The sequence below is a fragment of the Phoenix dactylifera genome, chromosome 14 (genome assembly GCF_009389715.1).
Source record: "Phoenix dactylifera cultivar Barhee BC4 chromosome 14, palm_55x_up_171113_PBpolish2nd_filt_p, whole genome shotgun sequence".
Lineage (NCBI taxonomy): Eukaryota > Viridiplantae > Streptophyta > Magnoliopsida > Arecales > Arecaceae > Phoenix > Phoenix dactylifera.
In genome coordinates this window covers 13600121-13618560 of record NC_052405.1, presented here as the reverse complement: position 1 = coordinate 13618560, position 18440 = coordinate 13600121, and the positions used below count along the sequence as shown (strand labels likewise).

The window sequence follows — 18440 nt, the reverse complement described above, 5'->3', positions numbered from 1 at the left end:
TTAGAGGATAAAGGCTTAAAAACTAGTAGAACAAAGAGAATACATGAATTGTAAATTTAATGAGAATGAAAATGAAGACATATTATCAAATAAGATTGATGGACAAGAGATACCACGGAAATAGATTTCATAATTTAGGATCTATTGTACAAAATGATGAGGAGATAAATGAAGATATATACAATAGCATGAGCTGGATGGATGAAGTAGAAAGTGCATCTAGGATATTATATGATACATGCATTACCTTGGAGACATAAGGATAAGTATTGTAATAACAGTAACACCCGCAATATTGTAGGCTAAAAGTGTTGGGTGATAAAGAAGGTACATGAAAACAAATTAAGTGTGGCAGAACGAGAATATTAAGATCGATGTAGGGTAAAACTAGTAAAGATAGATTAAGAAATGAATATATTAGAGGTTGCACAAATTAAGGATAAAGTGATTGAAAATCGATTGAGATGGTATGGTGATGTATAACAACGATCTTAGGCGGCTCCTGTAAGGAGAGGTATTTTAGTTTGTGTTAAAGGTTGAAAGAAGAGGAAGACCTAAATTAACATGAATAGAGGTTGTGAGAAAGGAAATGAAGAAATTTCGAACAACATCAGAGGTAGCCCTAGAAAAGGATACTTGGCAAATAAGGATTCATAAACCCGACCCCAAATAGTTGGAAAAAGAGATATCAGCCACCTTAAGCCTAACATGATGATTGTTCAAGGTATTGAAGCTTCAACAAATTAAATACTGAACACTGACCACAATATATCTAGTTGGGTAAGCTAACTATAAAATATTATCTAGCATATTAAATATTGAATTATCAAGCACATAAAAGCAATACCACCTACAAGTTTCTTTGAACTACAATCTATCAAACCAGACAATATTGTATTTACTTGTCCACTAGTTTAATATCATCCATGAGATGGATTATGCAACCACATATCAGCAAACTTACTCCCAGCAACAAGCAGATGGTGATATTTATTACTATATCAAAAATGCATCTTTTTTGACTTTTAGTTTTTTCAAAACAATTATGAGCACAAATCTATAATGAAGCGAGGATGAAATCTCACTAGTGCTAGATGGCTAGTATGATCATGTTAATAAACAATTGGAGTATTCCTATATTACTTTATATAGAAACTTCGATGCTGAGCATTAAATATATCAAAGAAGAAAAGAAAATAGTAAGTACTTAGTGTAGAAGCATATATTTGTACAAGGTTTTAAATACCAGTACCGAATCCTACATTATTTTTCCATTAGAATGGTAAGGTTCTGGTATCAATGGGCTTATAACAAAACTAAGAGCTTCAGAAAAAATGAAAAACTGTTGGTGTGTCCTGGTACAATTGGTAGGATACCATCGTTACACACCAGTATGGAGTAGTGCAGACTAGTATGGCTGGTACATACCGGTACACAGTTTTGGCGATGCCAGCACCTATAACGATGCATGTTTTACATCGAACGTACGATATCAGTCATACAATCCCGTTCCAAGAGTTTTGAAACCATGTATTCACATATGATGGTAGGTTTTTGATACTTAAATACATAACAAGACTAATATCCAGATTATTAGATGGCATATGTGCTGGGGTGTGATAAAAATAATTGGCTTCCATTGTCTTACAATGAAAATAGAACAATATATACACATATGCAAACAATTTCAAAATTCCCATTAATAGGTCCACCAATTTGGCAGAACAAGACCTAACCATCATCCATACTAAGTCAACTTACAAAAGCAGTAGCATAAAACTTAGCAAATTCTAGGTAGTTCCTCATCATGAACTTCTTGTCCAGGCTGATGGAGCTGGAGCCCTAAGAAATATCTGCCTTGTCGAGCAAAACTGGTAAGAAGGGACAAATTTGTCTGAGTTGCATCCCGATCTTTTAAATGTTCCAAGCTAGTAAGATCCTTAATAATATTTACGAAAATGCTGGCATCCTCAACAACTCCAACAAAATAAAGTTCCATTAGAAGTTTTAGAGTGCTCCTCTTCTTTATTGCCCTCATGTTTTTATCTGCATCCAAATCATCACCACATTTTCCTGGAAAGAACACTTTCAGGAGGCCCTGAATAAGACAAGGAGAGAAGTCTTTGTATCTCTGATGAAGCAACGAGCAGACCTACAAACAGGAACACATAAATAAAAAAAGGATTATAGCATCAAAACAAGTTAATAGCACTTGCATGTTACCATTAATGTAAAGATTTATTTCTACAGTATAGTTTATGCAGCCAGACTAAAACACTAAGTCATCAACCTTCCATGCTGAGGCAGCAATTCACTTAACACCTAGGTAAGATACAGCATTACTACAAGTTTTTACTGTAGTTCTTTCGAGATAGCAAGTCGATCCAACTCCATGTAAGCTTGATTTAGCATGGGAAAAAATTCTTTTAAGACAAAGGACTTATCGACCCTGCTTTTGCATTCTTCTTTTATCTTTGTAGCCAGCACACCGCTGAAAGCAGACAGACGAGCATAAAACATAAAATGACAAAATTTGGCAGCATGGTACAATCAACAAATAACCAGATGAGACTAACTCTACTTGAGAAGGCATGACTCTGTTAATTAAAGCATGTTATTTGAGAGTTTTCTGAAAATAAAGTGGAGAAAAAACTGCTACGAGAACCTATAAAAGACTGATCAACAAAAATAATCAGAGTAATAGATAAGTGAATGTTCCCATGTAGCAGAATAAGATGCCTGAATGTATAAAATTGATTCATGATGCTGCACGATTCTGACTCTTATGGATCAGTGTTTCGACCTTTTTAAATAACACAATGAGGTGGAACAAAAATACTTGACATTGCAAGGAAGAACCACAAAATTATTAATAAGATTATCTTAATTTTGTGGTGTGTTTTTTTACACTCATATTTATTGAACTGTATATATTGATTATCCCTAAATTATACAACTGTGCCATAAACAGGTAAATGTAAGAGAAACCATAGATCATCAAGAGCGTGTAGACAACATTAACTCATTAAGGATACATCCTAAAGGGTTTTTATCTGTCAACATTAACTCATTCCCTTAAAGCTATTCCTGAATTGCAGGTGTATAACATCAGAACAAACCTGAGCTTTAATTTGCATCACCAGATGCAGACCTAGCATCCAGAACAATAACAAATGAAATAAGAAATGTCAAGTTATCCCCAGGTAACGTTTGATTACCAAGCATAGACTAGTAAAAACGGCCAGTAAGAGAGAAAAGAGTAAGAGTTAGGTGGTGGTTATGTTCTTTCGGCCCTTGATAATTGACATATAATGGCAAAATATATAAGGATAAGACGGATGAATGGAGGCAAAAGGGGACCTTATGGTAGAAGGTATCAGCTAAGTGGCTGGGCCGTGTAGACAAATCTAAAGTTAAAAGATGCTTAAACAAAGTAACTGAATAGTAAACCTAGAGTGTAATACATAATTAATAAGAAAAAGGTCTCAGATTGATAAATGACATGAAAAATAGATTACATCAAGAATTCCAAGGCAGAGAGGTTGGAAACCATCATTGAACAAGCAGCTTTGCATATTAACTTCTTCACATAAAACATGACTAAGAAGGAAACCCAGATCTAGCAAAGATGGGGGTTGAATAGATAGAGCTCTAAGCCATATTAGAAGCATAATCCATGAACCATAAAGATGTTGATATCCTTGTAAAATATGATGGGACTATAGAACAATGAAAAAAGACTTTCTTAACTACCAAAAAGGATTTGCACTAGGAGTACATAGTAATGATTCAAAATTTCAAATACACTGATGAAGAAGATCTGGCTCAGACAGTAATAACAAAATAATGATTCAGCAAGGACGTAGAAATGGAAAGATGGAAACCATACAGATGACAAATAAAGGTGTCAAAATCATTTCAGGTGGATCTGATTTTTCAAAAAAAAAAAAAGATAATAGCAACTGATATATTAAAAGAAGGATTAAGTAAAAGAAAATGGATAACACAAATTGATTGTGAGTTACAAAATGAAGTTCGGGATGACGGCAAGTAAATATGCATAAATACATACAACAAGGGTATCAACTATTCTGATTCAGGTCAATTTCCAGCTGGATCCTAATCAAATATCCACCTGACAATGTGAAGCATCAAATCCATAACTGTTTTGGAACATCTTAGTGACTTACAAGAATAGAAGGGCATAAGGGGGAAAGACTAGTGTAAGTACAATGGAAACACTATGAGTTGCCCTCTCCTTTGCACTCTGCTTTGCTAGAATCTCACACCATGACGGTGATTCAAACTCTCCTATATATCCTTCACCCTTCTTAAAACATCACACTGCACCACCACCCTACCTCCCAGATGCAATATGCCCCTACCTCCACTTCCACATCCCATAGATGGAAGAATTGTGTGCCAGTAAGGTGCTGGCATAATACTAGTGTCATTCCTGCCATGCCATCCCATGCCATTGCTTCACACAGCAGCATAAAAGTAATTATATGCGGACAACAACATGATGGTTCTGCATGCTTATAAGGTACTAGCATGATCCGTATCATGTTGTGTCATGCCAATCAGCACTTAATCCATGATATCTAGTTCCAAAAGGTGCTATCCAAACCAACGTTGGTGGAACCAATACTGGGCACCGTACTAGTTTTCCAATAGGACGAGTCGGTACGGGCCTGTATCGTGCCACGCCAGGCCCGTACAGACACAGTAGAACAGATAGGGAAGAGAGAGAACAAGAGAGAAAAAGAGAGAGAGCGGGGGAGGGAGGGAGAGGCCGGCGGAGGGTGGCGGAGGCATGGCAGAGGCCCGGCGGAACGAAACAGGGGAACAGCCGCGTAAATCGCAAAAGGTCCCTCTGCCGGCCTCCGCCACCCTCTCTCCTCCGCTCTCTCTCTCTCTCTCTCTCTCTTTTCCTTCTCCTCCGCCTCCGGCAACGGATTTCGTTTCTATTGCCGGAACCGTACCGGTGAGCCACCGGTACGGCTCGAATCGGCCGGAACTATCCGATTCGGAACAATTCCGCCGACCATTATCTAAACACTTTAAATTGAATTTCATGAATAACTAGACATTTCATAGGCTTGACCCTCCAATTACACATCAACTTCTGGCAATTCTACGTATAAGTCAAATTAATGTAAGTTTGGCTTATCATTTACCAATTTTAGCAAATATCAGGAAATAGATCCAATTAGTTGCATGTTACAATATATAGACATCTGCATACACATCAAATATATATGCTTTTGGCAAGATATGCTGAATCGGCCGGTACGGTTCAGCCCGTACTCTCAAATAACATGCTTTAATTAACAGAGTCATGCCTTCTCGAGTAGAGTTAGTCTCATCTGGTTATTTGTTGACTGTACCATGCTGCCAAATTTTGTCATTGTATGTTTTATGCTCGTCTGTCTGCTTTCAGCAGTGTGCTGGCTACACAAAACGGTTCCGGCCCCGACCAGTATAAGGCCGAACCAGACGGAACCGGACCGGTTCCGTCTGGTTTGACCAGGACTCCGTGCGAACCGGCACCGAGTCCGGTCCACTGTGGCATTTAATGCCACTATAGCCATACACTATAGCTCTGCTACAGTAGCATTTAATGCCACTGTAGCGCGTTGTGGCATATTCATGCGTGCTCACGCTCGCCTTCGCTGTGTGTGCACTGTGGCCGGTTCGATACCGGTCTGAACCGATATCGGCGCCGACCGGTACGGTTCGGCGATCCTTAGCTTTTGGACACCTAGTAACTTGACAAAACATCATGTACCCCATAACATCAATTCCAAACTCAATGAAAAAAGCATAATTCACGTTACCTATTACTTTATTGTAATTATGCTCTACTTAAAGACAAGTACAAGACTAGCTTCGAAGTATGCAACAAACTGTCAAGCACTAAAAAGGTTGTGAGCATGCTGCAAACAGAACTGAAATGAAAATGCTGATGTAAATGCAGGATCAAAACTAAGAACAATGAAATTAGAAATGAATAGTTAAAAAAAAATGTTGTAACACCAAGATTTTCAGAAATGGTTTCACAAAATTAAATGTTTTCTGAGACAAACCCAGTAAGGATTAAATAGTTAATCACATTCAAATATTAGAAAAAAGGGGGGCCAAATATGATATAAATAGCAGAAAAATAGAACCCAAGAATAACTCCCAATTCAGAAAACTTGACCACAAAAAAGACCAAAACAAAGTAAGATACATGGAAACAACTGCAAGTATGATGAAATGATTTGACGTTTTTCTTCTTGACTATTCTTAAACAAAAAGCCAAACTTAATGCAAGAAAAATAAGAAAACAAAGCACACAATCCATGTCTTAGGAATATTATATGGGTATACAATTTAAATATGCACCAACTAAAAGGATAGATGTAAAAGGTCCTAGAATCCTATCAAGTAGTCAGTAGAGATTTGAGATGTTTTCTAATAACTAACAAAGTTCAAGCTGGACACAAAGATAAAGACAATATTTGCAAGCAATGCAGGAACAAAAATGTAAATTGTCAATTTGATACCTGCACAGCAGCTTGTATATCTGAAGTTCTAAGCTTGCCATCACAAATAGCTACCACAGCTTCACTGACAAATTTGCTTAAGTTGACACTAGTTTTAGAGGACAAAACTAAGAACAATGAAATTAGAACAATGAAATTAGAAATGAATAGTTAAAAAATTAGAAATGAATAGTTAAAAAAAAATGTTGTAACACCAAGATTTTCAGAAATGGTTTCACAAAATTAAATGTTTTCTGAGACAAACCCAGTAAGGATTAAATAGTTGATCACATTCAAATATTAGAAAAAAGGGGGGCCAAATATGATATAAATAGCAGAAAAATAGAACCCAAGAACAACTCCCAATTCAGAAAACTTGACCACAAAAAAGACCAAAACAAAGTAAGATACATGGAAACAACTGCAAGTATGATGAAATGATTTGACGTTTTTCTTCTTGACTATTCTTAAACAAAAAGCCAAACTTAAAAACTAAGAACAATGAAATTAGAAATGAATAGTTAAAAAAAAATGTTGTAACACCAAGATTTTCAGAAATGGTTTCACAAAATTAAATGTTTTCTGAGACAAACCCAGTAAGGATTAAATAGTTAATCACATTCAAATATTAGAAAAAAGGGGGGCCAAATATGATATAAATAGCAGAAAAATAGAACCCAAGAACAACTCCCAATTCAGAAAACTTGACCACAAAAAAGACCAAAACAAAGTAAGATACATGGAAACAACTGCAAGTATGATGAAATGATTTGACATTTTTCTTCTTGACTATTCTTAAACAAAAAGACAAACTTAATGCAAGAAAAATAAGAAAACAAAGCACACAATCCATGTCTTAGGAATATTATATGGGTATACAATTTAAATATGCACCAACTAAAAGGATAGATGTAAAAGGTCCTAGAATCCTATCAAGTAGTCAGTAGAGATTTGAGATGTTTTCTAATAACTAACAAAGTTCAAGCTGGACACAAAGATAAAGACAATATTTGCAAGCCATGCAGGAACAAAAATGTAAATTGTCAATTTGATACCTGCACAGCAGCTAGTATATCTGAAGTTCTAAGCTTGCCATCACAAATAGCTGCCACAGCTTCACTGACAAATTTGCTTAAGTTGACACTAGTAAAATTATAAAAAACTAGTGATCTGAAGCAATTGAATAGGTCATCTTGGAATCAACTATGTTTCATCCACTACAGTTCAAGATCAGAAAAAAAAAAGACATGATTTTAGAGGGATTAAAAGAGGCTAGAGCAGTGTTTGCCCTACCACCCCGAACCACCCAGTATTCGGGTTGGTACAGGCCCCATTCGAACCCGTACCGACTCATACCGAGGCATACCAAGATGTATCGAGGTGACCCAGGGTACATATCGACCTATACTACCCAGATTCAAGCAGTACCGAGATAGGAAGTAAGAAAAATGACTCAAAAGATATCTAGGTACAACGTGTGTCCCCGTACTAAACCGGTAATATACCAGTATGGTGCCCGATACCAAGACTCCAAACCTTGCTAGCACCAATCCCAAGCTTAAAACATAAAAAGCTTCAACAATAATTCACTATTTACTTAAAACCCTAAGCCATCTGATCAACATTATTGATAAATAAAAGACTTCTACAGTCATAAAGTTGGATTTGCATTTTCATTAATAAGCATCATATCGAATGAAAATAATTTGTCTTTTGTAAAGAAATTGGAAAATATAGTATGTTGTATTCATTACATGTCAAGTACCAAGGAGAAAGAAAGCAAAATATATAAATAACACCTATGAATAAACTGAGGGTTAAATAGAGGAAAAATATATGTACACCGTGCATCTAGAACAACAGAGGCATAAAAAGGAAGAAGCTACCTGTTTATAGAAGCCACAAGAAATCATAGGATTTTGTTGTATTATTTTTAAAAAAGTGTTTCTTAATTGATTCACTTTGTTCCTTATGCCAAGGTATGAAAGAAAACACAATTATAAATTATAACTTCATGACATTTGTTTGGCATCCAATCCTCCATAAGCCATTTCTAACAAGAAGATATAACGGACATCAGAGAAGCTTTAGAAGGATACAAAATTGAATATGGAAAATAAAAAAATAAACTTAATGTAAAAAATAAAAGCAGACTGAATTAAAACAGAAAATAGTTAAAAATCAAATTTAAAAATAAAAATAATGCATAACTATGAAGAAAACATTTGATGGATAGATGTGATAATTTTTGATATTTGGAATCATTCATTCACTTATTTATGGTAAAGATATTCTATATTTCGTTCACTTATCTTTTTTTCTCTTTTTTTATGGAAGAAACTATAGAGTAAAGAAAAGGAAAACTTGCTATGTGACCTCAATAGAGTGTTATGATCTGAATCTGAAAGGAATATGATAGAGTTGTCAATATTTACGATAATATGGCATCAGGAAAGAGCAATGGTGTCTATATTTTTGATACCATTAGATTGGAATTGAGGAAATGTGTCTTTATTATGGTGCAATGACATGTTAAAGAATCTAAATTATGCAACTACATTTTCTGGCACTATATCTTCTTTATGCTTCTGATATTTGAGTGCAACTAGGAGATTGCGTGGAAATATTCTTTCTGTTAAGGAGAGTTCTTATTTTCGCCCCCCGAGAGAGGAGGGGGGGGGGGTTGCAACATACAAAATCTTAATGGTATATTCCAAATTTTAAAACTTTCATTTCTTTGATATATTATAGACTAGTGGAACAAGTATAATGCTGAGAAACCTTTAAATTACACCCAGAAAAAAAATTGAGAAAGAAGATCATGAATAGCAAGATACCAAAAATTACCTAAAACTGATTGAGCATATAAGAGCAAGGATTCAAGTAGCATCAGTACAGCCCATAATGATGGCTACATACCCACTCATACGGATACAGAGTACTGGCTGAACAGTTTGTCGATAAAGGTGTTGTAACATCCAGTGACTGACATGGGCTGGCATCAGTCCTTTTCAAAAACATTGTGTAAGAAAGCTACTAGAAAGCAGACTGTGTCATCTAAGAGAGCTACTAGACAGCAGACTCTGTCATCTCATCTGTTAATAATCACTTAGCTGAGGGTGAAATTTCTCATAGCTTTCACTAAGAATACCCTCACTCATTCCTAATTCCTGATAGTTGGTAATAGACCCATGACCAACCCCAGTGTGCCTTCTTTAAATCCATCAACTTCATAAAAGTACTTGTAACCATAGATGTACAATTCGACAAGACAATTCAGAACATCACTTGAAAATTTACTTTGTTATTTTAAAAAACTATTAAGCAGTAGTTGGATAACATCTTTATCTTAAATATAAATATGGAAGGAAATCCATTCTAAGCTTCACAGAAGAATACTAACAAAAGCAGACATTTGGTTTTAGCTAAGGACAAAACTTTCCTCCATGAGATATGACAGGAAGTTGGCAAAACCACAAATTTCAAACATATTCAATTATTTTTTAAAAAAAATTGATACCTCAGGTTATAACTAAGCCAAAGTTAGAATTTGTTAGCATATCCCAATCAGCAAAATCTAAAAATCAATATCCTTCAATCATCATTCGTTAGATCATCCATGTGGATCACTCAATCAAGTAATTTCTTGAATTTACCAAGTCTTATTAACTATTCACCACGTATTGTTCATAAGTAGATCTAGATAAATAATATACACATACATTTCCTCCTAAATCTAAAAATTATAGAAGTTAATGAAGAAAATACTACTTAATCAATTATAAATACAAATTAACAAAAAAAAATAGAATAAAATGGAAAAGAAGATGAAACTTCTATTACTACATATAGTTTGTTTTACGCATAACTTCCAAAATGGAACCAAGAGTTTTAAAAAATGGCCACATTTTGTGAGCAACTAGGGTTCCACATAGTGCCTATGCTGAGTAGAAGAGAAAAGCAAAGAGAACAAAGGATGGTGGCACAAGAAGGCAAAAGATTTGGACAAGGATGAGGATGGGGATGAAGGGACATGGGTAGCAAATGGAGAGGTAAAACATATATGCGAAAATGTCTGTTGTTCATAGCCATTTCCAAATTTCACCTCTAGCTAGCTTGTGCGATCTTAGAGAAATTCCTTCGCACATAGCATAGTAAGCTAGATTGGAAACTTAAGCAAGCCTAGTACTCCAGACATTATGGTAGGATATGGATCGATTATGATGAGAATGGACTTCTCCATAATGTAATTGTTTAGAAGACTCACGATCTAGTTCCATGTCGGGCCTTTTCCCTTCTCAACTAGATGATGGAAATATGTATTCCATTCGGGCAAGTGAGGAAGGGTGGCTTGGCTTGACCGTATATTCTCTCCTGGTCAGGTCAAAGGCGAAGACTAGCTAAGTTAATCACTCAACCAAGTATGGTATGCCGTAGGGGTCAATACTGGTGTATACCTACCGGTACGCGGTATGAGAGGTGTATTGAATATTAGTAAGCTGAACCTACCCCTTACCAAGATACTGTCACTATACCATGATGGCAACGGTACGAGATCCGCTACCAAAGATGGCAAACCTTGCAAACAAGTTTTGCTCTCTGTTGGGTTGCAAGATGCCTGCACTCTCTCCCTTGCCTATCCTTGATGTCTAACTCTAGCACTTTTCTAACAGTAGAAGATAGAATCGGGGTGAAATGGTTTTTAAAGCCCAACCAAACTAAGTTAAGCCCCCCTTAAAAATCATTTCTTTTCTAAGCCGTATATTTTTACTCTAGCCTCTACCCGACCCGCTATGGATCCAAGGCGGGTATGAGTAATGGCAAAACCCGCCCCGTGCCCGACCCAGATATATATCACTCTTCAGAAATCCCCTAACGAGGCAAAAAAAATGATTTGTATGCAAAAAATATTGATTTTTACAGCTTTACCCAACCTAATCCTCCAATCTGCCCCTTCTAACTCTACCCACCCGGCCTCGAGGCAAGTACAGGGCAAGTACAGGTAATTGCCTATCCAACCCGTTGCCATCCCTAACATCAAGTCAACAATTATACATCATTACATCTCTGTAGTTTTAGATCATTATCAAGCAGTCGAATAACATAGACTGCAAAGTGATGTGTGACACAATTATTTAGCATTTTTTGCTGGTTTAGATATAACCTTATCCTTAAATATTGTCAGTTCAAGACTTTCTGTCTAAAAACATTGGAATCGTACATTCAATCATTCCAAATAATACAACTTTTTCCCCTTGGCATGCTTCCATCATTCCAAATAATACAACTTTTCCCCTTGGCATGTTTCCATCTCTAATATTTTTTCTATTTTTCACTGAATTTTTTGAAGGAAACAGAGAATTCCTGTAACATAAATTTGATGGGCCCAGCCAAGGGGCAATAGTTTCTGAAACCTTTCATCAACCACTCAGTGTACAAAGTAATTGAGTAGTCTAGTATCCAGAAAAGAACGAGAGTTAAATGAGGAGGCTATCCGAGACCCCAAAAAAGAAAAAAATCATTCCAAAGATGAACAGTACCTAAGGACAGCAAAATTAGGTAACCATTTGTAAACACCATAACCCAATACCTGGAAAGTCCAAAGAATATCCACTAATTTATCTACAGACCGGAAAGTCTTCTAGCAAGTTCTCAAAATTCTCTCCAACCGCAAATGTTTGCGAGTTGTGGCTGATGAAATGTCAATCACTATATAATTGCTTTTTCAATCTGATTTTGCAGCCATACATTGATGTAATAAACATTCAGAGCACCTTCCCTTTCATGCAATATCAACAACATATATGTGCTGACAGTTTATCCACCTGGTACAAGGGTGCACACCTCTATCAAGTGTGCTGACCTGTATAAATGCATATTGACTTTGCATCAGTTTGTGTTGTTTCAATACGCATCAGTACATGCTAGTATATAGCAGTATAGCCTTATGCTGAATTTTCCTGTTTTAACCCATACCCAATCTAAACAACTTTTTAGTATCTTTGCAAAATGATCTGAATCACTTCATAACTACCTTTTCTGATAGGATTTGAAACTGTGATCGACAATTGAACATAATAGCAATAAAAGTCGGCATGTAGTTTGACCAAAGATTATAAATTGGTATGACATGGTATATAAGCTTTCCTTAGTACCATTAGTAATATGAACTTCCCATAGTACTGACAATATTTTTACAACACTAAAAGTCTGCTATTAACGTGTAAAAATAGTTGCATATACTCATATTGTTATATCATAGATTTGAGCTTATTTGTATTGTAATAGGTGTATACAACTGTTCACAAATGTTAGCTTTGACAAATCATGCAATGCAAATGTTAAATCCCAGTATGTATAGATATGTGAGATGATTAATGATTCTCAATTTCTACGGACTAATTAAGACTATATTTATTTGTCTAAAACATGTCTAAGCACTAGTACAAAGCAATATAATTGATCTATTTAAAACAAAATGAATAAAGTAGCCTATCCAAGCATGCATGTTGTGAATCTGCAAGCTAGCATAACTTTCCATACCAGCGCATTCCAAGTGGACATACTATATTCCACCATCATAAGCATATCATGCCAACACCAGAGTCTTGGTTGAAACTGCTAACAGGATATATTGTATGTAGCCAACTGATGCTGGATTTTTCTTTTTTTTTTTGTGGGTTGGAGGGGGGGTGCAGGACTCAGGCACATGGACAAGGGATCTTGTATCAGATTTTTAATTCCATACTTCACACATAAGAAGACCAATTTCACTAGAATGCAAAAAGAAAACCTTAATTTTTGTGTGAATCCAAAACTCCATATTTTCTTGCATAGGGACATCTGACAGCATCAATAATAAAATTTGTAACAACACAAAGAATGGTTTGCTTATCAGCTGATGAGGTGAGGACCAGTAGGATCAATTCCCTTCATAATTTTGGGGTATCCCAACCAGAATTGGAAAAAAAAATAATATAGTCCAAATACCTATCAATTTTTTGCATGCCATCACTTGTGATGAAATATTGCATCTCCTCATCTAAAAATGTTATTGGGTATGTCACTTGCATTTGCGGAGGGGCAAATTCTGATGTCTGGATGTCCATCGATCATTTTGTTTTAGTTTTATTAAATGTCAAGGTAATAGGGCTCATGTAACTTTTTGACATCTAACACAATCATGAAATAGTAGTAACTAATCCTAAACTTGAATCCCTAACTTTCTAGCAGAATACAGTCAAAAAACAACAGAAAAATTATGAAGATGACATGCTTCGCTACATAGTTACCAGGCCTTTCAGGATTCAGATTACTATGACGGAGAGCAAGTTTCCCATCAATTGATTTCTTATATTCCTCAAGACGTGCAGCACTTTCCTGCAAAGCAAAAAATTATATTTATAAGGTTCAGTTATGTGTTAGTTGCATGTTCTGATCTTGAAAACCAGCTGAAGATCATATAGCAGATTACTAGTACCGAATATCTGATGAATATCAATCAGCCTATGAGGTTTACAAGAACAAATGCAAATTATAAATTCTGAGTTCACTATGTAAAATTAATTGCAGAACAAGAAATTGAATAGGACTATAGTTATTTATCCCAAACAGCACTAGTGTATCATGCACTGGTAGCGTTCCCAGCTCTAGGTGAAGACCAACAGAGTGAGGCCAGGCCTTATACCTTTCTCCCTCTCCCATTTAATCTCATTTATAATTTTGGTGCACTTTTTCTTTCTTTTTAGATAACCTCAGATCCTCAAATCATTGGTAAAACCCCAATATCCCTTGCATTTTTCCCCTGAAGAGACGCCACTCGTAGCTAACCTTTATTGAAAATGCATATTAAATTAGAAACTACCGTCAACGATAATTTCAGTCCTCGCATCCTGAAGCCAAAACCTTAAATTACCCCTTTCTCCTAGGCGAAACAAGATCATTTTTTGGCATCAGAGTTATGTTAACACTCTATGCACTCATGAAGGATAGTCATGGTATCAAAGGGACAGTCTTTCGACACCAAGAAAATGTAATTAATTGTGGACAATGATAGCAATCAGCTTGATGTATTATTTGACACTATGCAAGACACCAATCAATATAGATCAAGGTCAAAGTGCAATAGGTCACAACCTCTTCAAGCCAAAGACTCTCAGATGCACATTATATCTAAAGCATTGAAGCACCTACTACCCAAGAGCCTAGTCAAACATGTGAAAATAGCATGCTAAAGAAGATGGCATCATCTACAACTTCCAATGGATTCTCATAATGCAAAACTAAGAGTCTAGCAAAGAGTGCATTGTAGCATAAGAATTGAAAGAGGAGCTGAAAAAAGCTCCCCAAAGTTTTGCCAACAAACAAGATATCCAGAATGATATTGAAGATCAGAATTCTCTCAAAAATATTGAAGATAGAATATCGAAAAAGCTATTTATGATCCTATCATCATCCTTTGTGTTTAGATAGTCAAGGATGACATGCCACAGTATCCACCGCAAACTGAAGTAGCTGCATATGATAGCCCCAGGATTGAAGAATAAGTTGCTCATGAAGTGCACTTGTGGATAAAGAAGCTACAAATTTAGAGGTAAACAATGCTTACACAAAAGAAGTGCTTACTTTCTGATGCATATTCTCTTCAATATTGAAGAATATTATCTTTTAAGATCCTTAGTTACAGTGTGTCAAAGGACATTGATTTCAACAAGAAGAAATAGCACAGTGAAAGGTGTATAGGCAGCCACTAGAGAAGAACTTGGAGCTTCAAAAGGATATGTTGAGGAATTTATTATCATATTTCATAAGGAAGAGAACATTAGGAAGATCTTGAACATTAGATAATCCAGGATAGCAAGCATGCATGATGCAGTCACTAAGTTGATTTTGTAGGAACCTGTGGACCAAGAGAGTCAAGGATCAAGTAATTTGGTTGAGGCAATCAAGTATTAGCTAATTAATAGACCTGAGAGTTAGTGGTCCTGGCTTTACTGTTTGAGAGAGTACTTGAATTCATGTTGTTTTTCTATTATTTTGTACTATTTTGCTTAATCATTAGATCATGCACTCCTGCACATAGCAGAGGCTATTTTATATTTATGTTTACTAGGTCCATGAGTTATATGGGCATGAAATAGTGACTAACTTGTAATTCGATTATAAGTGGAGAGGCATTTTGGTCATAAGCCATTTTTAGGTCATTTATGAACAGTCAAGCCCCCTTAGGGAATTTAATATAATGATAATAATGTAGTCTTGTTTAATGTTAGAAGCCCTTTTTTCTTTGGTAGAAGAGCCATTTGTCATTTGAGTTCTGCTTTCTATAATACAAAGTCACATGCTGGGCCCTCCAATGAGTTCCAGGTAACCATATATTCTCTTTCTCCATTATCTTTCCTTCTCACAAGTGTGAGGCTCAATCATGGAGCAACACCCCAATGTGAGTCCAGATCTTCACTCTTTTCCTTCTTTCTTTCTCACCAACTATCTTTTTCCTCAAGCATCTATTCCATCCTTACATCCAGAAACATGTAAAATTGTAAAACACTATTGCATATTTTCGACTAGGAAACCTTGCTTGTAGTTCACCTTTTCTCAAAACCCAGATCTGAATAGAAAGTCCAGCCAACTATAGGTTTAGTTCTAGAATTCTAAAGCCCGAAACCTTGAACTTCTCCTTTCCCATGAACTGTTCTATATCACATTAGGTTCAAATGATATAGAATTATATGATATTTTGTGAGAAACCCAGTTAGTTTGGTTAATTAGGTTATTGACTGCGAATTTAAACTACAGAAACACCCAATGATAGGTGACTAGTATAGCAATAATTTCTAAGCTGTCTAATCATTAAAACATTAAAAATAAATTAAAATAAAAGTATGGAAGATGATAATGTAAAGAAGACCATAAAAAACAAAAATAAATAACAAAACAATTTCCCTTATTCTCAGGATGGTCACTTATTAAGGCTAGTTCCACATATAAGGAACTGATAAAAGAGGGAAAATTTATGCAAAAAGAGAGTATATGGCCTTTCACATACAAAAACCTACGGTGTGGTAATCTCGGGATGTTGTAGGGTGCTGTAGAAAAAGAAGTGTATGCTGGAATGCGACATTGATATCAATGAGGAAAACAACAAGCCAAAAATGAAAAATGTGAAACAAGAGGCATACACAAAAGTCAGCCCTAAACCTCAATCATAATATACTTGTCATTCATTAAACTATCTTCAGTATGCAAAGGTTTCATACTGTAAGACATTTCTAGATGATTTTTTTTTTTTGCACAGTTTTGCAGATATATTCTTAAATGTAAAGCAGTGGATAAGCTTGCACTTTTAGTAGGAACAAAGAATTATTCAAGGCCCTCAACAAAATCAAAGGCCAATAAATATTCCAAAGTACTCATAAGATGGAGAGAAAAGTTTAAAAAATGCTCACTTCTGTTGTTTTGAAAATATTGGCTGCATGACTGTAATAAATGATTAAGATGGATATGATAAAAATAGAATGGTGAAGATTAAGTAGAACTTCCCATGCGTTATATTTGATATATTCAAAGGATTTGGTTAAATATTGTAGGTCAATATGTTATCTATTTCAAAAGTTTGGCAATAAGGAGGATGCAGACATATAAGATTCTCATCGTTAACAAGGTGCATCAAATATCTAAGACAAAAATGACCCAAAATCGAAACTTTAGCCTTTTATGTCATATAATCTAACAGAAAAATCCAAACTTGGACCAAATTATTTATTCCAAAAATAAGTGAAAACAAAGACGCCATGGGCTCTAACCACATCAAGACTTCTGGAGCCTTACTACCTTCCTCAGCTTTCGTATGCCGATAAATTATCAAAAAGATTATAAATTTAGACCAAATTAAAACATTTAATAGGAAATAAAAAACGATGACAGCATGGGCTCCAACCAGATCAAGATTTCTTGCGCCGAAGTCTCTTCCGCAGCTTCTTGTACTTGTGCTTGTTCATCTTCCTCTTCCTTTTCTTCTTCACACTGTCGGCCCACACCGTGCGATCGCATCCCTCCTCACCAACCCCTGGATCGCTGTCACTCTCCTCATCGCATCGATCGAATCCGGATCGGGACCGGATTCAAATCAAAACAATGGGGGAAGCCGGGGTAAAATTGGAGGGATTGGCGGAAGCCATCGGGAAGAGAAGGGAAGGAAGAAGGGTTCGGGCTCGGATTGGTTCGGGGGAGTGGGTCGTGGAGAAGGGATGGATGGAGCGGGGGATTTGCGAGCTGGGGGTTGGCAAAGGATGCGAGGATTCGAAGGGGAGGGTTGGGGGGAAGTCTTTTGAGGAGCTTTTGGAGAAGAGATGCCATTGAGAGAGAGAGAGAGAGAGAGAGAGGGAGGGGGGAAGGAGTTGAGGGGAGGGTTTAAAGTTGGACCGTTGTAGGGTTTAGCGGCTAGCCGGTCCGAAATAGTTCTCGTCTATGTTTTCTTGACTTTGTGAATTTTGCATAAAAACCTGGAATTTTTTATATAAAAATTATATTTTAATGAATACCAATATACCATGACAACAATAAATGTTTCCAAGACCCATGAAAAATCATCAACAATGAAGGATATTTGTTTGCATTAGTTTATTTTCTTTTACTTTTAAAATTATTTTATTATTTCAAAAAATATATATATTTATTTCTAAAAAATAAAAAAAATAATATTTTTTTACTATCACCACTAATATTGCTTCAGTCGTAGCAATCGCCATGTTTATCACCATCGCTGCTATTATTATTGCCTCCACTACATCAATAGCACCTCTACTACCTCCATCGTTATTGTTTACTAGTGTCATCGCTTCCACCACATCTTGATATTTGCTATCACCATTATCATCACACTATCGCCACCCCCCATCGCCTCCATAA

At 35.9% G+C, this 18440-nt stretch overlaps 1 protein-coding gene and 1 long non-coding RNA gene across 2 annotated transcripts; both read right to left on the bottom strand.

Annotated features, from left to right (window-relative positions):
* Positions 1–1674: 1674 nt before the first annotated feature.
* LOC120113171 (regulator of nonsense transcripts UPF2-like) lies at positions 1675–6695 on the bottom strand (the record flags this gene model as incomplete). Its single annotated transcript, XM_039133982.1, has 2 exons — positions 1675–2152; positions 6552–6695. Coding segments are annotated over 2 exons (516 nt in total), but the record flags the coding sequence as incomplete, so codon positions are not given.
* A 6496-nt stretch (positions 6696–13191) lies between these two features.
* Positions 13192–17907, bottom strand: LOC120113067. Its single transcript, XR_005514896.1, has 2 exons — positions 17470–17907; positions 13192–13910 (listed from the first exon to the last, which is right to left on the bottom strand). It is a non-coding gene; the product is annotated as an uncharacterized LOC120113067 (long non-coding RNA).
* Positions 17908–18440: the final 533 nt, after the last annotated feature.